This window comes from Salvia splendens, chromosome 16, assembly GCF_004379255.2.
Source record: "Salvia splendens isolate huo1 chromosome 16, SspV2, whole genome shotgun sequence".
NCBI classification, from domain to species: domain Eukaryota; kingdom Viridiplantae; phylum Streptophyta; class Magnoliopsida; order Lamiales; family Lamiaceae; genus Salvia; species Salvia splendens.
The window spans coordinates 9,639,139-9,660,579 of record NC_056047.1 but is presented as its reverse complement, the minus strand read 5'-3'; the positions used below and the strand labels follow the sequence as shown (position 1 = coordinate 9,660,579).

At 42.4% G+C, this 21,441-nt stretch overlaps 3 protein-coding genes across 5 annotated transcripts; 1 reads left to right on the top strand and 2 right to left on the bottom strand.

Moving 5' to 3' along the window:
• The first annotated feature begins 6,413 nt into the window (after positions 1-6,413).
• Positions 6,414-8,166, top strand: LOC121771528 (probable histone chaperone ASF1A). Its single transcript, XM_042168332.1, has 3 exons — positions 6,414-6,792; positions 7,391-7,506; positions 7,581-8,166. Exons 1-3 carry the CDS (start codon positions 6,684-6,686, stop codon positions 7,917-7,919), a joined length of 564 nt encoding a protein of 187 aa, XP_042024266.1. The 5' UTR covers positions 6,414-6,683; the 3' UTR covers positions 7,920-8,166.
• A 10-nt stretch (positions 8,167-8,176) lies between these two features.
• Positions 8,177-10,942, bottom strand: LOC121771526 (protein DETOXIFICATION 16-like). Of its 3 annotated transcripts, none has more exons than XM_042168329.1 (8): positions 10,830-10,942; positions 9,997-10,301; positions 9,366-9,910; positions 9,181-9,267; positions 9,060-9,116; positions 8,610-8,967; positions 8,445-8,531; positions 8,177-8,316 (listed from the first exon to the last, which is right to left on the bottom strand). In XM_042168329.1, exons 2-8 carry the CDS (start codon positions 10,234-10,236, stop codon positions 8,281-8,283), a joined length of 1,410 nt encoding a protein of 469 aa, XP_042024263.1. In that variant the 5' UTR covers positions 10,237-10,301; positions 10,830-10,942; the 3' UTR covers positions 8,177-8,280. The 3 variants fall into 3 exon arrangements, with proteins under 3 accessions (XP_042024263.1, XP_042024264.1, XP_042024262.1); XM_042168330.1 differs by having other exon boundaries at positions 9,997-10,273; positions 10,830-10,941; XM_042168328.1 differs by lacking the exon at positions 10,830-10,942 and having other exon boundaries at positions 9,997-10,776.
• A 72-nt stretch (positions 10,943-11,014) lies between these two features.
• On the bottom strand, positions 11,015-14,452 carry LOC121771527 (sec-independent protein translocase protein TATC, chloroplastic-like). The gene is made up of 4 exons (XM_042168331.1): positions 14,120-14,452; positions 12,599-12,903; positions 11,749-12,039; positions 11,015-11,530 (listed from the first exon to the last, which is right to left on the bottom strand). The coding sequence occupies exons 1-4, from the start codon at positions 14,373-14,375 to the stop codon at positions 11,321-11,323; spliced, it is 1,062 nt and encodes a 353-aa protein (XP_042024265.1). The 5' UTR covers positions 14,376-14,452; the 3' UTR covers positions 11,015-11,320.
• Between the last annotated feature and the right edge of the window lie 6,989 nt (positions 14,453-21,441).

Sequence of the window (21,441 nt, the reverse complement as noted above, 5' to 3'; positions counted from 1 at the left end):
GCACGATTTGATGCCCTCCGAGTTGCCCGTTTATTTGTGGAAATGGTTGTCAAGCATCACGGTTTCCCTAAGACGCTCGTGTCTGATCGTGATCCTATTTTTTGGGGGGATGTTTGGAAGGATTTGCTTCGTTTGAGTGGCACGAAGCTCCACTTTTCGACCGCTTATCACCCTCAGTCCGATGGTCAAACGGAGGTGAGGAACAGGGGCTTGGAACAGTATTTACGGGCCTTTGCCTCGGACCACCCGACGAAGTGGGCGAATTTTCTTCCTTGGGCGGAATTGGCTCTTAATTGTTTCCACAACGAGAGCATCGGCACTTCACCCTATCGGGCTCTCTATGGTCGCGAGCCCCCTGCTCTCGTAGCGATGCAGCCTTCTACGGGGAGGATTCAGCATGAACCGGCAGTTGCTGAGTTGATCGCTCAACGTTCTGCCTTGTTGGTCGACTTGAAGAAGAGCTTGTAACGAGCTCAACAACGAATACGAGATACGGCGAATAAGCACAGGCTTGACGTCCAATTTGATATTGGTGATAAAGTTCTTCTCAAATTACAACAATATAGACAACATTCGGTGGCCAAACCATTGTCGGCTAAGCTCGCTCACCGCTACTATGGTCCGTTCATCGTCATCGAGAAGATTGGTAAGGTCGCCTATCGGCTGGAATTGCCACCTGGATCGAAGATTCATGATGTTTTCCACGTGAGCTTACTTCGGCCTTATGTTGATGGCGGCTCGTCGGAGGCAGCGACGCTACTGCCCCAGGAGTTTGTTGGTGGCCGTTCGGTCGTTTGCCCGATGGAGGTTCTGGAGTGTCGTGTCGCGTTGAAGAATGGCATGCCGGTGGAGCAAGTTTTGGTCAAATGGTCTGACGAGGAAGGTGCGGCCACGACTTGGGAGCCGCGAGAGGTTATCGCTCGCCATTTTCCTTCCCTCCTTGCGGACAAGGAGCTTCTTATCAAGAGGGGGGTTGATACGGATATAACATACGAACAGGCCAAGGACTTACCGGAGTTGAGAGACGCTACACCAACGGACAGTTCTGACGAAGACGGCAACACGATGGATGAGCCGAGAAGGTCCTCGAGGCTGTCAAAGAAGCCGAATTGGCTCGACGATTATGTTTCACGTTAGATATAGTATTTGAGTTTTTGTTATTTTTATTATTATTTTTGTTGGATTATTTATTTTAAACTTTTTGCGTCGAGCGTATTATAAGCTCTGTTTCGGGTTTTCTTGTTGGTTCTTTCCAGGAATGATCGAGTCGAACCAAACCTAGGGTCCGTAGAATTATAAATAGGGATTCTGTAAATTGAGATCTCAAGAATCAATACACATAATTTTCCTGATCTTTTTTTGCACTTTTCTTCCTCGACAAGAATTCTCTCGCCCAAGCCGCCGGCTGGACGAAAACCCTAGGCGCTCGACGGAAGGTTTCCGCGAACGATCCTATCAACTCCTCGGCGAATTGTCTTCGCCATCGCAGATACGAGATTCATCGTATCAGTCCTGCAGTCCTCGCCACTCTTCAATCAGCAGTGCAGGGGTTTAGGCCCAGCGATCGTTGACTTCATTGTCAATGGCAATCCCTATAAGATGGGTTACTACTTAGCTGATGGCATCTACCCGTCGTGGTCCATTTTTTTGAAGACGATCAGATGCCCAACTTCACGGAAGAGAGCTTATTTTGCTGAAAAGCAAGAGACCGCTCGAAAGGATGTGGAGCGGGCTTTTGGTGTGCTCCAATCGCGTTGGTCATTAGTTAAAGGCCCATCGCGTCTATTTTACCTTGGAGATCTCGGTGATATCATGTATGCATGCATAACATGATAGTCGAAAATGAAGGTGAAGGAATCACAGACGTCGTCGATGAAAACACTGCTGGACCAAGTCACGGTGTTGCAAGCAAGTCTCATCGCCAGGGTCTACCATACAACGATGATGAGCGTCTTCAGGCATTTGTTGACATGCACCAAGCCGAAGCCCATCATGCACTCCAACGTGATATGATTGAAGAACTTTGGTCACAGAGGGGCAGATGTTTTATTTAAATTCGTTTCTCGTTGTATTCTGTTTTCCAATATTGTAATACATCGAAAAATGAATTTATTATGTAATTTTATTTATATTACTTAGACATTTATGTTTTATTTAGTTTTTAACATGAAATATGTTTGTTGTCTTATATTTTACGTTGTCTTTAATTATTATTACATCAACAAAAATTAAAAGAGTGAAATAGTAATGATGTGGAAATGAGATAGACTCTTAGATATGCTGTGGGATAAACTCTCATTGCAGAGAGATAGGCTCTGGAATGAGCCTGCTAATGTGACAAGAAAAAATGGGGATAGGCTCTGACATGGGCTATTATTGCTAATGCCCTAAATGTTTCTTCAAATCCAAATAGATACAAAAGGGGGTCTGAAGATCCAAAGGGACTAGCAAAGCAAGCCTGATTGACGCGGCGCTATAATACGACTTGTTACTAAGAATGAATTGACATAATAACAGAAAAGGGCAAAATACTGTTTAAAATTCTTGATAAGAACTAAGGGCATCCATCCATTATAAGGCGGACACTTCCAATAGCTCCGCCCCCTTTTTGTCCACAGCTCCAGTTTATTTGTCCGCACCTACAAAAAAAAGTGTCTGCAGCTATAAGATGGACACTTCCAATAGCCCCAAAATTTTTAGCCACTTTTCATTTTATTTTTTTTCATTTATTTTAAATCAATTATAATTAAAATTATAAGAATTAAATAATTAGAAAACGAGGTAATTGAGACCGAATATTCGTTGTATTGGAAACGATAAAATTATACAACAAACATTTAAAAACAATACAAATAAAAACGCCGTCACCTTCTACTCGGTGGCGGAGTCGGATTCTTCCTCCTCTTCTCCGCCGCATCCCCCGCTACCGCCGGCCGCCCTTGCCAAATCTTCATCAGACAAGCCTAGCCGGCGCTGGATCCGACTTATGAGTTTCCAGTATATACCCTTGATGACCGGGTCGGTTGCGGTCTCGTAGAAACGGCAGTTTTCCTGCAGTTGTTTCATCAACTGCACATCTAGGTTCTCCCTCAAGACCTCGTGGGGATCAGGCACCATGGGTTGCGGTATAGGGGCGGGCTGCGGGATGCGCGATCCAGACGCGATCGACGATATGCGGGAGGAACTTCCAGCAACTCTAGCGCTTCGGATAAAGGCATGTTGTCCCGGAGGGCGTGGGCGCCTAGAGTGTGTAGCGGAGGGCTCTTCGGTTTGCTCGTCGTTGAGGTCGAATGATTGCGAGCCGCTGCCGCTGCAATAGTCCCCTGCTATGTTGTGTCTAGTACGCTTCGACCCAGGAGCTCCTGCCCGCTCTTGCGCACAGATGGCCTTGAGTTTCAGACAGTGCTCGAGAACAAGATACTCATCCCACACGGTGAACTTCGGCCAGCCATCCGTGTTGAATTGGGTCATAGACAGCGCCTTCACGTCGGCTTCGCTTCGGCCACTCTCAGCACTGAGCATGTTGTTCTCGTATATGCTCGCGAACCGCTTGGTGGCATGCAGAATCCTAGACCACTTTTTGCGGAGTTGTTCCCCGTCACGCGGTTTGGCGCCTCGAGGTTTGAACTCGTTGTATGCCAACATGACGCGCATCCAAAAGCTCCCCTCGGTCTGATCGGTGCCCACTATGGGGTCCGATGTGACGGCATCCCACGCCCGCGCCACAACAATGGACTCCGCCGCCCGCTGCCGCCGCCGCTGTCCTTACCGCCACCGCCGCTACCCGCGCCGCTGCCCGAGTCACCACCGCCACTGACGACGCCGCTGCCACCGCGGCTGCCACCTCTTCCGCCGCCCCCGCCGCCACTGCTTCCACCCGCCCCACTGGACTCGCCGACTATCGTCGGAACGGACGTATCCACGCTTGCTGCCGGCGTATCCGGTACGCCCGGACTGAGCAGACCCATCATCGTCTCCAGTGCGTCTCGATCTGCATCGGTGAAAGGAGACTGGCTGGAATGGAAAGGGGTCTCCGGCCGCGGATGGTTAAGCGCGTCCTGGGTCCGTAATCTCCAAACGCCGAGCGGCTCAAATTCCTCTGAAAAGGTCGGGGCGTGGGACTCGACCTCCACGGCTGAGATGGAGGAGGAGTTGGACTCGATCCCCACGGAGGGGGAGTTTGACTCCAACCCCACGGCTGGGAAGGATAGCCGCCATATCCCGATTCGTCAGTGTCGGGTTATTCGTCGTCTCCACTGTGCATTTTTTTAGAGTGAAAGTGTAGAGAGTGAATTAATGGAGAATGTTTGAAAATGGTGTAAAATGGGTGGTGGATGAGTGGTATTTATAATACAATTTTCAAAAATAATTAAAAATAAATAAATAAAAATTCCGGGGGTGGCCCGCGCGCTGATGACCTGCGCACTATTGGCCGGCGCGCCTATAGGCGCGACGAGGCGTGACCGGCACGTCCTCGCACCCTTATCTCCGGAGGGCCTTCCGCCCCAAAAATGGCGTCCGCCTCGATGCGGACGCTCCATGCACTATAGATCAGCGGGATGGCGGCGGATTGGGGGCGGCCGGCGCGCCGCCCCTATAGTGGATGCCCTTACTAAGGTGCGTGTGGGTGTACTCGAGGAGCGGTAGGTTTGACGTGGCGGCTATTGATAGGTTTCTGAGATTACATTTTCTAGTGATATAGACCGGATCTCCTATTCCAACATTCCTATTTTATTCCTATTCCAACGCTTACAAGTATTATTTTATTATTTTATTATATCAAGTGTTGGAGTAGTCCGCATTGAATATAGACGTTATTTCGGTGTCTATATATAGTTTTAGTGATTAATTGTTTTTGAAGAATGTCTGGTCATCATTCATATGAGTGCATATTTGAAGAACGAATTGGACGTTATTTCAATGTTGGTAATTTTGTGACTAATTGTTTTTAGTTAAACTTATTGAGAATATCTTATCGTCATTTGTAGACTTATAGCAGAAAGTACACATTTGAAGAAAGAATTAGACTTATTTCAGCGGGGATTTAATCAAATGTGAACTCTAAATATTGTGCGGTCTCCAAATTATGATATGAATTGTTAGAAAATATCAATAAATGACAAAATAATAACAACAAAAAATGTCAGCACAGTGTCATCGGTTAATGTTGTGTTGGTATTGTGTTTAACTGCGTTGACATTTTTTGTTGCTAATATTTTGTCATTTAAATATTTTCTAACAGTCCGTATCATAATTTGAAGTTTGTAATATTTAGAGTTTGCATTTTATCATCATCCTATTTCAGTGTCCGTAATTTTAGTGACTAATTTTTTTGTTTAAACTTATTTAGAATATGTCTTCGTAGTTTATACCATAGAATACATAAACTACAATAAGACAACACCTAATACAGTCCATTCGTGATTTGTCGAAAATGTATTCAAATGAATATTTTGGTACTCCGTCTTAGTTGTTAGATTCATGTACTTCCTCTGTTAGAGTTATTTGAACAATCTCATATTATTTGTAATCTCGTTACACTTAAAATACTAATAATTTAATTATGCTGAAAAATCAATCCCAAATTTTTAACTTAAAATGAAAAGTGTGAATAACATGGAGCAAATGAATTGTTACTTTATAATTTATCTAAGCTTTTGTAGAGTTTGTTATTTTTAATGACAAATCATATTTTAGCTCATTTAGAAAAGTTTAGTTATTTTCATAAAATGAAAGAGAAATAAAATACTTTATAAAATAATTGAGAAAGATATAAGTAAAATAAATATATTATTTTTTTAAATGCATTATAAATAGAAAATATAAAATCATACTCCCTTTGATCCACAAGACTTAATAGTATGTACTTTTGGTTGGGCAACTTTAATGCACAAATTGGTAAAGTAAGAAAAAAATAAAAGGAAAAGTAATTAGTAACGTTAGGGGATAATGAGTCCACCTTATTAGAGATAAAATAGTTTTCAAAATTAAAAAGTGTTTATTCTTGTAGGACGAACTAAGAAGTAAAGAGTACACATGCTATGTGGGAAAGATAGAATAATAAACTAAAAGAAATTAAACTTTATAAGAGAACTATCTCACCCATTAAGATGCCTACAAATCAACGCGGGGTATAATAACTAGACCCGCACGTGGATACCATTGATAATTAAAAAAAATAAAAAAATACACTATTGGGTCATAGTTATTCTTATTTCCATATTTTGCAGAATGAAACTCTAATTCATAAATTGGAAGTGCATTATGGTCATGACTGCCAAAATCATTTAGTATTTATTTTCCCTTTTAATCCGTTGGCAGAAGAAGTAAAAAATTAAAAAAAAAAGAGATTTCATATTTTACAAATACAATATTAAGCCAACGCAATACTGTCATCATTTATCGCCAAATTTATTACTCCCTTTATTTTCCTTTTTTAATCTCTTGGCAGATGAAGAAAATATGTAATCTCGATTTTGATTTTCGCGGTTGCCTGAATTCTCGCTTGAAATTTTCCCGCCAAACACAAAATCCGCTACGTTGCGTATAAGGCGTAGATTCTTAACGTTCAGCTTGCTGCTTAGCTTTCGTTCAGTTTTCAAATTCTAGGGTTCCGTATATCAGTGTTCCAAATCCACCCACAAATTCGCGTGGGTTGAAGCTTAACTCGCCGTCGACAAACCATGAGCGCCGTCAACTTGAAAGACGTCACCGTTTTGGCCAATCCGGCTCCCTTCGTTGACCCCTTCCAATTCGAGATTTCGTACGAATGTTTGACTCCCCTTGAAGACGGTAAACCAATTTTCGATTATATTTTGTGTCTATCTTTTTTCCTTCGGTAAATCCACTGAAAATTCTTTATTCTCAAAATTAATAGGTTGATCCATAGGGTTTGTTGACGAATTTGGTTTTAGGCTTTAATATGTTGTGGCATTGCATAGATTTCACTTGGAATCTGAATAGAATGAGAACGAAAACCAAGGAATTCAGTCGAATCTAGAAGCATTTAGATAGACTCTGATGTTAAGTAAATGGCTATTGATGTGAAACCCAATTATAGTGTTATCCTTTTATTTTTCTTATTCATTGGATATTTAGCTAATCGTGATGAATCTTTAACCATGACACGTTTGTTTGGATTTTGGAAAACTAACTTGACAGAGTTATGTTACAAGTTCATAGGTGCAGGTAGAATTCTGGTTTTGTTTTCATTAAAGATGGAGCAGAATATCTCTTCATTAAAGATGGAGCATTACATTGCTATTGATCAATTTGTTTGCTTTATGATTAAGTGATTCAGATCATGTATTCATCTTTTCTTCTTGAGCTTTTGCAACAAACTCAAATCCATGCCATATTCAAACGTCTAATATTTTCACATCTGTTTCAGATCTGGAGTGGAAGCTCATCTACGTTGGATCAGCTGAGGATGAAACATACGACCAAGTCCTAGAAAGCGTGCTTGTTGGACCTGTTAATGTTGGTAATTACCGTTTTGTATTTCAGGTAATGAGTTGGACATTTAAATTGTTGATTTTATGAATTCAATCATGCATTAGTTCTAACTTGATTAATTCCAGGCTGATTCACCGGACCCATCAAAAATTCAAGAGGAGGATATTATTGGAGTCACTGTGCTACTGCTGACTTGCTCGTATCAGGGTCAAGAATTTGTTAGAGTGGGATACTATGTGAACAATGACTACGAGGACGAGCAGCTAAAAGCAGAGCCACCTCAGAAGGTTCTAATCGATAAAGTCCAAAGAAACATCTTACATGATAAACCCAGAGTTACGAAGTTCCCAATCAATTTCTGTCCAGAAAAGAATGAAAATGAAGAACAGCAGCCTTGTCCTTCACCGGAGCATGTTGCAGAAGCCAGCAAGCAGGCAGACGAGTCTTCCATCGAGTGCTCTTGAACCTAGTCAGAAGCGACGAGGTCACAGTTATTTTCTGTCAACTGTTTGCAAGGAAACTATGAGCATTCAGAAGTTGAAGAAATTTTGCCATATGAGCGCCTGTTTAATTGGAAGAACATGCTTTATTCTGTAGAAGTGAAATAGATTGAATTTGTTTAAACAATTTGTCAATAGTGAAGAACACTTACATTTAGTACTGTTTTTTTATGCTACTTTTATTATTGAAAAAATAGATTTCTAATGACTATCTTTGTTATTCCAGCAATTCTACATGTGCTATACACTAATTACAGTGTATAATGGATAAATTCTTCCATAATGTTTGGCTTGGGACATTGCAGCTTCAATATGAATCCATTCCCTAAGTTGCTTGAACTCGATTTACAGCCTTTGTCACCTGAAATTATCAGATCCAAATATCACTCTCAAAACAAAGCATATTGAGATTGTACAGACAGAGATCTCTGTTCCAAGTTTGAATATTTGAAACAGTCAAGGAAATAGATGATGTTATTTGCAACTCACCTCATCATCCCAATTAGTGCGTATATTTATTACGATCAAAACCACAGCTTGAACTAAAAGCCCGCATATGATCCCCATCCAAAGGCCCTGCAACCACAATTTTCAGCTTCAGTGAGAAAGTAGCTTGATTTTCTTGTTTGTAAACAGTCTAATGCAGATACCTACCATGCCCCCGAGGTGAAAGACGAAGGCAAGCAGCACAGCACAAGGAATGGCTACTACATAGTAAGCCCCAAGATTGACGACTGCACACAAAGTTTGCCATCCACACCCTCTAGCAGCTCCTGATAGCACACACTGGAAACCATCCAAGAAGTCCGATAGTGCCAACAAGGGCAGGATTCTGGCCACATATACAATCACTTCCTCTTCGTCGCTGTACAGCTTTCCCCAGACATTTCTAACCAAAACTGTGATTGCTCCGATGACCACTCCTTCTGAGGCAGCAATTGCTGCTGCTACATATACAGCAAGACGAGCGCGAGCTGCATTTCCAGCTCCCAGTTCGTTTGACACTCTTGTGCTAGGAGTTCATTACAGGAATGTTAAAATCTTGGATTGAGATTATCTAGAAATGGGAGAACATAAGTAACAGTGGTGTGTGGTGAGACTAACCTGACTGCACCTCCAAGACCAACAGATATCATATACACCATCCAGCAGGTATTGAGGCTGTCCAAAAAGTAAATGAAAATTTGAGTTTTTTTGTCTTAAAATGGAAGGCCACAAACCTAACCTTATTGATAGTACTGATGTCTCCAGAGTTGGGTTCGGAAGAAGTCCAGATAGAATAACGACCATTTCAAATGACCAGTATTCCAAGCTGCAACTCACAGAATCAACAGAGTTAGTGTTCTAACCATGTTTGTATAGGTCTAGTTATGATGCATATGTTAAACTTTATAGACTTTTTAGACATACCATATCATGAGAGCTGAAGGAACTGCAAGCCTCAGAAACCCAACTATATCATGAAAAGCTTCTCTTGAGAAACCAGTGAAACACTCTGCACAGGCTGAGGAGAAGTTGACATACAATGCCAGCAACACCACATTGATCCAGTACGAGGCAACAGTCGCCATTGCAGCCCCTCGACTTCCAAACTCGAGTTTGAACACAAGCAGCCAGCACAAGAACACATGGAACACACTAGTAACTGCAGAGGTTACCACCATTGGAAGTACAATGTTTTGTGTCTGCAGAAACCTGATGAGACATTGGAGGATGCCATATGCGAAGAGGCTGGGTATCATCCAACGATTGAACACGCCGGCTTCAGCAGAGATGTCGTGATCTTGGCCTAGACCAACCAGAATGAAGCTGGTGTTGTACCACACAACTGCAAGGCCAACGCTCAAAGCTAGAACGACCACAACGCCTCGTTGAGTATAAACACCGAGCATTTGGTACAGCTTCGCACCATAAGCTTGGCCACACAGAGTTTCTAACGCACTCCCCATTCCTAGCTACAAGTTTTGAGGTCAGTTACAAAATCAGTTGAAATCTCGAGTGATGGCGAAAGCGAGTGAGAGGAAGGGATAGAGGGCTTAACCAAGACGCTGAAGCCACTGACTGCAGCGAAAGAAGTTGCTACAGAAGCGCCGGAGAGTTGCAATTCACCAAGGTGACCAACAAACATCAAAGAGATCACTTGTAAACAGTAGAGAAGTATGTTTACTGTTATTAGCGGTACTGCCAATTGCAGCTGATGCTTTACTTCCTCCAGAAAATCTTGATCTTCATCTTGATCATGATCATGATCAATAAGAGGTTTTGACCCTTCCTCACTCATCTTTAAAACCACTCTCTCTCAACTAGACATTAGATTCCTGCTCTTGCAATGACGCGGTGACGAAACTGAATCAAAATAATTATTCAAATTTTTTTGAAAAACCAAACTGAATTAGTACCATTGGAAAATCGAATTCGAAATGCAAAACCAATAGGAAGCAAGTTAATAAGTCTATTCAAGATGGTGCAACAAAAGTCTATATTTTGTCCTACTTACGCTATGTAGGGTGGTGACATGTGATGCTCTATTATTGGTGGGGTTTGGTTGGTGCTTAGAGTGATTAAAAAATCATTTCGCAACTACTCCAGCTTAAAAAGTCCAAATTCTAACAGCTTTTGGTGCGCACACAAAATTCGGAAGCATCTAAAACTCGCAGTAGCACTGCACAATAAACTCCAGATTTTGGATTTTGCATCCGAGGATTGGAATCAAGCACATTTTGATAGTGTAGAGCTCGCTGTCTGATTTTTAACACACCAAATCAATAACTCTTATCTTAGTTTTTCCAACCAATTTTCTTTTATGCGTATAATTAGGATTCTTCAATTTTCTTCTAAACAACTAACCAAAGTAAAGGGGGTTTAAGAATTTACCAGCAGCGGAGGAGTGACAGACCAGAGGCGGCGACGAGATAAGGGTTCGGGTTTCAGGAGAGGAGAGGGCAGAACGCAGTGAAACTGAGAATGCCAATTGGCAACCATAGATTCTCTCTACCAAATTTTTATTGGGTTAAATATTGAAATTTAGTACCCGTTTATTTTATTTCGCGAACTAATAGTAATTTCAAATTTTAACAATTCATACCACCATTTTTAAAATTAACCAGAGATAAAAATTTGATACAAAAAAACTAGTGTGCAAAAACAGAGGCTCCAAAGATACAATATTTGGAGACAGATTATTTGAATCACAGAGTACTCCAATTTAACAAGATCAAGTGCAATTCTAAGCTCATAATAGCACTACTAGAATACTGAACCAAAAGCAGAGGAACAGCACGATACAACTGGAACTAGAGACATAGCTGAATTCTGGGACTTTTATACCAATATCTTGCTAACGGGTAGTTGTGTGAGCTGAAAAATCATCGGCCAAGAAGCTTAACCGTCCACGCGCCACCTAAATAAAGACCCATAAGGGGCCCGGCCAAGAGCATTTGAGTAAGAGGATCTGTCGATGGCGTGAGTATAGCTGCTGCAATCACTGAGCCCACCACCACATATCTCCATATCGAAAACATTTGCCCGGACGAAACGAACCCAACTTGCCCAAGAAGCAGTTGTATGACCGGAACCTGAACATGCAGACTCGACTCTCAGCTTTGTGCGAATAAAACCGTGTAATATGCTCAATTTTTTAGGATTCAGACGAGAACATGGTAGAACGGAGTAGATGTCAGAATGTGGAAGCATTTAGAGTTACTAACACAAAGATGATAAAGAAGCACATAAAGCTATAATCTCCATTTGTCCCTACTGCCAAGGAAATATGATGCATAAAAAAAGATGTTACCTGGAAAGACAATCCCGTACTAAACATGAGCACGAGGACAAACTCAAAGTATTGGTCAATGGACCACAATGACTCAACAACTCCTTCCGCGTAACTAACAAAGAATGTCAAGGCTGCTGGGGTGAGGACGTAGTAAGAGAAGGCGATGCCTATATAGAAAAGAATTGAGGACCCTAGGACAATGGGCCCCAGAAATCTTCTCTCGTCCTTAGTCAACCCTGGGAGTATAAAGGCTATGATCTCGTAGAGGATTATGGGACTGCCCACCAGAAGGCCGCAGTATCCCGATACCTGCATGGAAGATGATGTTGTCTTAGTGCACAAAAGCTGTGACTCAGCTGCAAAATCTTTTTACTACGAGTAACTTTTCTTGGACTAATAGTAGGTCACATTGGTTTAAACAATGGAAAATTGTAAACTTTGGTTTTAATCAAGTTTGCACAAGACCGATTGAAATTAGTCAGTGTAATCGTTTTCCCCCTTCGATGAACCATAACACCATAACAAAATGTTTCAGGGGGGAATAATTAGTTTGACTTCAAAATTGAGATGATTAAACATTACAAAGAAATGATAAAAGAAAAAAAAAACACAGAGTTCCATTAAGGATAAAAGAATGATACAATAAGATGACTAGATGAGGTGTGACTTGTGTAATATACGATGCAATTTCAGCAAACTAGAATCTTATAATATGACCAAGTGAATAAAAGATTTGAAAAATCTTATGTTCTACTTTTAGTGCCCAGGAAAGTAAAATTATGACAGTGGCTCGATTAACTGAAGACAAAAGAATAAATTAAGACTAAGTGGTTCAATTAACGGACGACAGAGTAAAGTAATCTCAAACCTTCAGGGATGTAAAGAAAAATTCTCCAGGAGCTAACTGTAGAAAGCGAACTCCTTGCGCGCTCACCGGCTTTTCAAGAAACATAATGAGTTCCTTTGAAAATGCAAAACAACCAACCATAGCACCTCCAACAGCCAAAACCGATACAAAGAGTCTCGATCTCAATTCCTCTAGATGGTCATATATACTCATTTCTTTATCATCTGGGAGAAGCTCTTTACTAGGGTAAAGGAAATTGTAAATAAAATTTCCTTTATCATCCAACTCATTGTCCAATAAAGGATTCTCAGCCTTATCACTAGACTCTGTAGCACAAGAAGCATCTTTTAGAACCAAAAGTGCCTTGGGAAAGTACAGATATTCAATTAGGGCAGTTAAAAAACCACAAAGCAATTAAAATTAGAAATATCCTACAACTACACACAATAGAGCACAAAATTATGGAGATCTTAAGTGATATGGGTGGACATCTAAAGGATAAAAAATTATCAAGTGAAAACGAGATGTTTGAGGTAGACCTTTTATCTAAGAGATGATTGACTAAGATTATTTACAGGAGCTTATAAGCTCCAATATTTGCAAAGCTGATGTTATAATCTAATAACACAATTGTATTTCTCATCTAACACAAACCTGATAGCCAAAAAAAACGTTCAGACCAAGTCGAGATGTAGAAAAACATACGCAAACGACAATGTGCGAATACAGATATAATTAGCCAAATGAAACAGAGATCGTTAGATATTTAGATAATTGATATATGCACAGAAATTAGTCACACGAAGCCGACTCGTTGTCCGACATCAGCTCATTTGAGACAATAATCAGTGAGCAGAATGGAAGCCTGCCAAAACCCAGGAGCGGCCTGCTCCACAACATTTGATACCATATCATATCTTCCAAAAACTTCAAATTGGGTGGGTGATCCTCTCATTGAACTCAATGAGTTGGTTTTAAAAAGAAGTTTGAATCTTTTACCCCTCTTTGAAGACATTCTCATTGCGCAACTTAGGCAGCACAATTACCATAACTTGAAAGTATTTTCATTACTTTCGATTGCATCCATAGTTTCTAGATCCTCAGTACATGGCCATGGTGTTTCAATACACCAAATTCATGAGTTTGGGATAATCTAAATGCGAGAGGTGGAATAAATAGAGCCATGAAACCAGGTAATGGTGAACATTTTCCCAATTTCACAAAACATCGATCGCCTTCCAATATTTACATCGAATACTAGTTTGCGGTAGCTCTAATTGCTTAAATTTAAACTAGAAACATAACCAAGCTATAAAATCAGCAACTCAAGCAATGCTTCTACTTCAACATTTTTTGGATAATTTTAATTCTCAACTATGCCTAAATAATTGTCATCTTACCATTTGAACCTAACTCCTTTCACATAGCAAAAAATCAACAATCGCCATATCAAGATCCCTACAAACACACACACGCACATAATAGAAGCCTGAATTTAATACCCCTTTCTGAATGTAATCTTTCAAAAAAGGTCAACTTTACCGGCTCTATCTTCAGCAGCGCCATTTAAGGTGCCGCCGCTGATATCCATCTGCTTCTTCGTGACATCTTCCACAGCTGAGCAAACGGTTCTGCTTAATTTCTTCAAAACTTTTCTACTCGAGAAGACTAGCGACCTTGATTTCCTCCGATCAATGCGCAATAGCGCTCTCGGCTGGGGATGTGAGCTCAAGCAATTAAAACAAGTAGTGTTACTCTTGAGATGAGCACTGTAGACGGCGGCTCCTGCAGTTCCCATTACTTGGTTTGGTGCTAGTGTGTGTTGTGTGAGAAGATCTCACCGACTTGCAGTGCTTAGAGCATCAACAGTGGGACGGATGTCTCGGCGGACATCCCGACAGACTTCCCAAAAATACCCCATGCCACGTCATAAGGACATTCCATTGCACTGCCATGTCATAAGAGCATCTCCAGTGGTTTTGGACATGCAATAGCCCTCCCATAGCCTTGCCACTGCCACATCATCAGCACTAAAATCCTCCTGCCACATCATCTGGACATGCAACTGGACATGCAATAGCCCTCCCATAGCCTATCCACATCACTAATAACAATTATATAATTTAATTTACAATCGTAGCAACATACGGAATTTAATTTACGTGACAAATATAGGAAAATTGAATAATACTATTAAAATTTACGCGCGAAGAATTTGAGCTCCTCGGTGGACCTGCCGAGGGGGATGCCGACTGGACCTCCTGGGAACTAGGGGTGCCCCCCTCGCATCCCGTTGCGCCCGCCTTTGGCCAACCGGGCGAGGTTGGCGACCGAACGAACGAGGGGTCGGGACCTCCTGGACCGTCTCGGGGAGGTCGTGGGAACCACCGCTGCTGCCACTATAATCACCGGTATAGTTCAGTTTCTGCTTCTTCGGCCAGCCAGCGTAGACACCTGCCCGGAATTTCTCCGACTCGTTGAGCACAAGGTAGCAGTTCAAGTAGGTGAACTCATAGTACTTCCCGGGATCCGGGTAGGCTCTCTCCGCAATCCTCCTGCAGTCTTCTTTGTTTGGCCACTGGTCCGCATGCGGAGGGCGTTGGCGTACAAACCCGAAAATCGAGAGACGGCAGACCTGATTCGGTCACAGCACTTCCGGCACTCCTCCCCGGTGCGCGGTCTCCCTTCAGGGTAAAATGCCCTGTAGGCTGCGGCTATCTTGGCCCACAAGTTGACGATCCTCTGGTTGTTCGAAACGAGAGGATCATCGCAGACACTCACCCACGCCTTGGCCACCGCAACGTTCTCCGGGTCCGTCCACTTCCTCCGGACCCGGCTATCCTCACCCGGCTGCGACGACTCGCCGACCTTCTTGGCCTTGCCTTTCTTCTTAGGGGCGCTCCAACCCCGCCCTACTCCCCGGCTTTGAATGGGAGTTTCCGGAACCTCGTTAATATCAAAACCCAACTCCTCTAAGGAGAAGGTCTCATACTGCGTGTACTGTGCATCCGTTGGGGTCGATGTGTGCGAAGAACCGGTGGAAAAATCAAAAGCCGGCCGATAGACGTTTCCCCCCCGGGCGTCCGCTGCGCCGGTGGCATCATCCGCTGCGGCGGTGACATCATCTGCATAGGGGGTTGCATCGGCGGGCACACTTCCCCCGGCGGCCATCGGTGGCATCATCTGCTGCCACGGGTACATGTTGTAGTACCCGGTCATCGGAGGCCAACCACCTCCCACGGGAACCGGGGGAGTCTGAGACCCTCCCCCGAGAGTCGGGGGAGTCTGAGACCCGGTCGTCACTGAAGTACCTTCGTAGTTGTTCTTCATTTCTCGTTGTTGATCTTGTACAGAAATTAAGATAGAAAGAGTACTCGTTAAAACAAGTGGTGCGAATGAAAATGACGTCCAAAGCGCGTATGTATAGTGTTTCAAAGAATTAAAAAAAATATTAAAAATCTGACGCTGGTCTGACGCCGATCCGGGGCCTACAATGGCGCCGTGAGGATTGGCGTGAGAATCGGCGTCAGCCCAAGAATCGGCGTGGGCACGCCGATTTTGACACCGATTTCGCCGACGCCGCTCGCAATAGTTTGGCGTCAGCACCGGCGTCCGCGAAAAATCGGCGTGCCGGTGACGACGCAGCCATTAGAGATGCTCTAACGACATCCCACTGCACAATGGCGGACATTCCCAAGGACATTCCGACAGACATCCACAATAATAAAAATTCACAAATTCACCAAATTAAACAATTTATGGAATTAAAATTTCGACACGGATACAGACGGAGAAAGTGCAATGATAATTTCATTAAATAAAAAAAATAAAAAGGTACATTTCAACCAAAAAAAAGTCTAAACAAATTACATTCTAAATATCAACGACGACCCATCAGCGTCCATATCTCTTCAATAATATCATTCTGGAGTCGAATATGGGCTTGTCGTTGGCACATGTCGGCAAAATGCACGGACTCGATCGGCCTCTTCATGGGGTATCCCCATACGTACATTGGCAGTGGTCACGCCGTGGCTTGGACCGGCAGCGTCAACATCATCATTGGCCCAATCAGTCAGTGCTGGACCTTCATCTTCGACAATCATGTTGTGCATGATAACACATGCGTACATAATATCAGCGATGCTGTCAATATACCACAGCAGTGATAGACCCTTCACTGCCGCCCATCGAGCCTGTAGCACACCAAATGCCCGCTCCACATCCTTGCGCGCTGCCTCCTAAAGACCCGCAAAATAGACCTTCTTTTCTTCTGTGAGGCATCTGATCGTCTTTACAAAGACGGACCACGTGGGTATATCTCATCCGCCAAATAATAGTCCATGTTGTGCTGGTTGTCGTTGGCGACGAAACTGACGGTCGGACCACCACTCATACACTGGTCGTTGAAAATGGGCGATGACTGGAGGACATTGATGTCGTTGTTCGACCCGGCTACTCCAAAATACACAAGTCAAATCCACAACCGATAGTCAGGTACCGCTTCAAGAATCATCGTGGGATTCTTTCCCTTGAAACCGGTAGTGTACACCCCTTTCCAGGCGGCGGGACAGTTCTTGCACTCCCAATGCATACAATCTATGCTGCCCAACATTCCTGAAAACCTGTGTTGACTCCCGTGCATATCCATCAGAGCCTGGCAATCTTCGGGGGTAGGCTTCCGAAGACACCTATCCCCGAATATCTCCCTAACGCCCTCACAAAAATACCTCAGACAATCGCGGGCAGTCGTCTTGCCGATGTGGAGGTACTCATCGAACATGTCGGCCAGCTGCCTGATTGCGGCAGTGCACTTCTGTATGGGCGTGTGACCGGGTTTACCAACCGCATCCTCCCCCATCCTGAAATACTCGTATCGACGCTCTAAAGCGCCCACGATACGCAGAAATAGCGGACGATGCAGCCTAAAACGTCGCCGGAACATGTTCTCCCCAAACCGCGGCTCCGGAGCGAAGTAGTCCTCATACAACCGACGGTGTGCAGTGATGTGGTCCCGGGGTACTATAGTTCGACGATGGATGGGTCGAGGTACCGCCAGCTGCTGCTGCTGCTGCAAGGACGCTTGTATCACGCGATTTATCTCCCTAGACGTAACGGCCCACAACTGTTCTCTAATTCGCCGATGTACATCGTCCACGACTACCACCCGCACCACTACCACTAACCATTCTGGATATATAAAAGAAACGTAGAGAGAGAGAGAGAAACTCGTTAAAACAAGTGGTGCGAATGAAATGAAGTTCAACGAGCAGTATATACAGAGTTTTGTTTAAATGAAAATTAGGGACGTCCGTCGGGAACCCGTAATGGAGGACGTCAACGGAACTCCGGTGTCCGCAACGGACGTCCGTATCCGTCCCTTCCACGTCTAATGGCGGACGTCCCGCACGGACGTCCAGCACGCCGGTCGGACGTCCGCTGTTGTGGATGCTCTTAGGCTGTTGAATTTATATACTAGTATTTATTGAGTATTGATTTTGCTATTTAGAGCATCCCCTACGGTGCTCTTGGGGAAGGACGCCGTCCGTTGCAATTTCTATTTTTTTTTAAATCGAAAATAATATTAACAATTTTAAAAAAATATTTTTGGATTCCAAAAAATATAGCTGTTTTATTACCGTTATTTATTTTATTTTTATTTTTTTAAAAAAAAATTTAATCCCAAAATCATCTGTAAATACACACATTCATCATCCATTTTTCACATCAGATAATCTTTCATTAATATTTTTTCATACAACTCATCTACATCTTTCTCTCTCACTCATATCCTCTCTAAATTCAAAAATAGATTTCAGCGATATCATTGCGGAAGCGGGGCGCGAAGAACAAGAATACTATGAACAATATCGTGCCGCATATGAAGCCTATGTCGCCGCCGCTACCCCTGCATCTCCTCCTCGACCAACTAGATTAAATCACCGCTACATCCCTCGCGACCGGGAGGGAGCCCTCGAAAGGCTCCTTGCCGACTATTTTTCCGATGAGGCGCGGTTTCCGGAAGATTACTTCCGGCGCCGTTTTCGCATGTCAAAACTGTTGTTTATGCGTATTGTCAACACATTGTCCGCCCGTGTCGAATACTTTCAATCACGTAGAGACGCAACTGGTCGACAAAGTCTCTCGGCGTTGCAGAAGTGTACTTGTGCCATCCGACAACTTACTACTGGGCAAACGACTGACCTATTCGATGAGTATTTGCATGTTGGTTAGTCAACTGGAATCGAATGCCTCAAAAACTTTTGCGACGCCGTTCATTCTGCTTTTGGTGAGGAATTCATTCGGGCACCCACCATCGAAGATTGTCAACGGTTGCTTCATCTTCGCGAAACAGTCCACAGATTTCCTGGTATGCTTGGCAGCATTGACTGTATGCATTGGAAGTGGAATAATTGTCCGAATGCTCGGAGGGGGCAACACTTAAGCGGTCACAAAGGCGGCAACCCAACGCTTATCCTTGAAGTGGCCGCCGACTACAGTCTATGGATTTGGCATGCATATTTTGGTGTTGTCGGATCTAACAACGACTTGAACGAGCTCTATTCTTCACCACTCTTCAATGATGTTTTGAATGGTGTAGCACCGGTGATCGACTTCACCATCAACGGAAATTCATATCACATGGGTTACTATCTCGCCGATGGTATCTACCCATGGTGGTCGACTTTCGTGAAGACGCTCAACAATCCGCGAGACCCGAGACATGTTCTTTATGCGGAGCGTCAAGAGGCTGCTCGAAAAGATGTCCAAAGAGCTTTTGAGGTCCTTTAAGGCCGATTCAACATTGTGAGGGCCCCGTCTCGGCTGTGGTACGTTAAGAATATTGCCGACGTCATGTACACATGTATTATCTTGCACAACATGATTATAGCTGACGAAGGACCGATGTCGGCTAACTTTAACGACGAGGATAAAGTCGAAAGCTCAACCGCAAGGTCTCCCCCACGCCAAGGTATCCATACGACGGTGCGCGAGAGGATCCAAACATGACACACAATACGCGATACCAAAACTCACACTGAGCTACAAGATGACTTCATCAAACACATTTGGGCGAAATTCGGCAACGAGTAGTGGGGTTTTTTAATTTTTATGAATTTAATTATGTAATTTTTAATTTTTAGGATTTAAATTATGTAATTTTTATTTTTTAGACCATATTATGAATTTTTAATTTTTAAGCTTTTAATTATATAGTTTTTAATTTTTTTTAATTAGTAATAGTATTTTGGATATTTTTAATGCATTTTAATATTGTGGAAATGTTTTTATCTAAATTGAATAATAGAATGGTGGGACCCTTGAGCATGCCCTTGCGGAAGAGCATGGATGTGGGTGTTGTGCTCTTGGGGAAGAGCATGGAGTAAAAAATTAATAAATGTAGGGTCGGGCCCACATCCATGCTCTTTGGTAAGAACATGGTTGGGGATGCTCTTAGAGTCGAGCGTGATGGGCGATATTTTGGGTGCGAAGCTCGGTGCAATTTTATCCGGGTGTTCTAACGTGCACCGCCGGTAGTGTTAGTGAATTAAAATTTTGGTGTAATTAAACATTTTAATAATAATTTTTATTTTGCATATTGATTAGGAGATGCACTTTCTAATATTGGTTCGTTTCACAAGAATATGTACTTTCTAATTTTGAAAAGTTTGAACCCTCATGTGAGATTCATTATCTATTAACAATACTTTATTTACTTTTTTTCTCTACCTCTCTCTTACTTTATCGATTTTACATTAAAAACTGTGTTGACTCCAAAGTGCATATTCTGATGACGGAGCGAGTATTTTGATCTTTCATGTTTTGTGGCTAAAGTTTACTACTAACATGTTAGAAATAAATTTCTTGCAATATTTGAGAAGGAAAAATTAAACTTTGTGTTCGAACACTACAAAAACGTGCCATTTATTGGTGGCAAACAAATTTTGTATTTATTGGTGGCCTATAAAGCGAAAACCCTAAATTTGATTTAATACTACCTAGATCTTGATGTTTAATATCATGAAACTTTTTGAAAATTAAGTTTTTTCTTCACAAACTTTAAACTTAACGTATATAAACAATTGTTGAATTTTTTCACTAACGACAAAATCCACCTAAGGATAACCATATCTGACTTATGTAGCCTTTGTATGCCATTAGTTGTCCACTTTTGCCGTTTTTGTTCATCCCTCATTAGTTGTCCACTTTCACTTTTTACACAAATGGGCCGAAGTGTAGGTATTATTGGATCGATGAGCGACCCCACTTCCCATCAAATGTACTCCCTCCGTCAGCCATTAGGAGTTCCATATTTTGGCACCTTGCGGCACAGATTAAGAAGTGTTAAGAAAAGTGGTGGAAAAAAAGTTAATGGATTATGAGTCTCACTTGTATATATTAGCTTTAAATCAGCGGCATACACAGGTGGAGGAGGTGAGGGGCTTAAGCCCCTCCCAAACTTTTTTTAAAAAATAAATTTCTACTTCAAAATTTTTCAAAATTTTCAGAAACTATGTTCAGCCCTCGCCAAGTTAATATCTTTGATGTCTAAATTGTTAGAAGTTTAATGGGAAGGAGGGGCTGAAAATTAAAATTACAGAGCAAACTACTTACAACAATGGCCGCCGCATATAATTGGGAATAAGGGAAGAGGAAGAAGATGAACAAAATAATAGCTGTTAAACTTTTAACTTAATAGTAGTAATAGAAAAGGTAAATCCGTACTCCCTATTTAAACGGATGGCACATTTTTAGCTATACAATTACTATTATGAAATGTGTCACTACATTTAATATAATTACTATAACACTTTATAAATTGCTTCCTAAATTTGACAACGTTTTTTATTCAAAAGAACTAT

Bases quoted from the DNA above. Each gene is read 5' to 3' on its own strand.
- LOC121771528 (XM_042168332.1), top strand. From the start codon at position 6,684: ATGAGCGCCGTCAACTTGAAAGACGTCACCGTTTTGGCCAATCCGGCT. The intron at 6,793-7,390 runs GTAAACCAATTT...CATCTGTTTCAG, and splicing joins TTTGACTCCCCTTGAAGACG to ATCTGGAGTGGAAGCTCATC. The intron at 7,507-7,580 runs GTAATGAGTTGG...GATTAATTCCAG, and splicing joins ATTACCGTTTTGTATTTCAG to GCTGATTCACCGGACCCATC.
- LOC121771526 (XM_042168329.1), bottom strand. From the start codon at position 10,236: ATGAGTGAGGAAGGGTCAAAACCTCTTATTGATCATGATCATGATCAA. The intron at 9,268-9,365 runs GTATGTCTAAAA...TGTGAGTTGCAG, and splicing joins CCTTCAGCTCTCATGATATG to CTTGGAATACTGGTCATTTG. The intron at 9,117-9,180 runs GTTAGGTTTGTG...CTTTTTGGACAG, and splicing joins ACATCAGTACTATCAATAAG to CCTCAATACCTGCTGGATGG.
- LOC121771527 (XM_042168331.1), bottom strand. From the start codon at position 14,375: ATGGGAACTGCAGGAGCCGCCGTCTACAGTGCTCATCTCAAGAGTAAC. The intron at 12,904-14,119 runs GTAAAGTTGACC...CTTGTGCTACAG, and splicing joins CGCTGCTGAAGATAGAGCCG to AGTCTAGTGATAAGGCTGAG. The intron at 12,040-12,598 runs GTTTGAGATTAC...TCTTCCATGCAG, and splicing joins TTTTCTTTACATCCCTGAAG to GTATCGGGATACTGCGGCCT.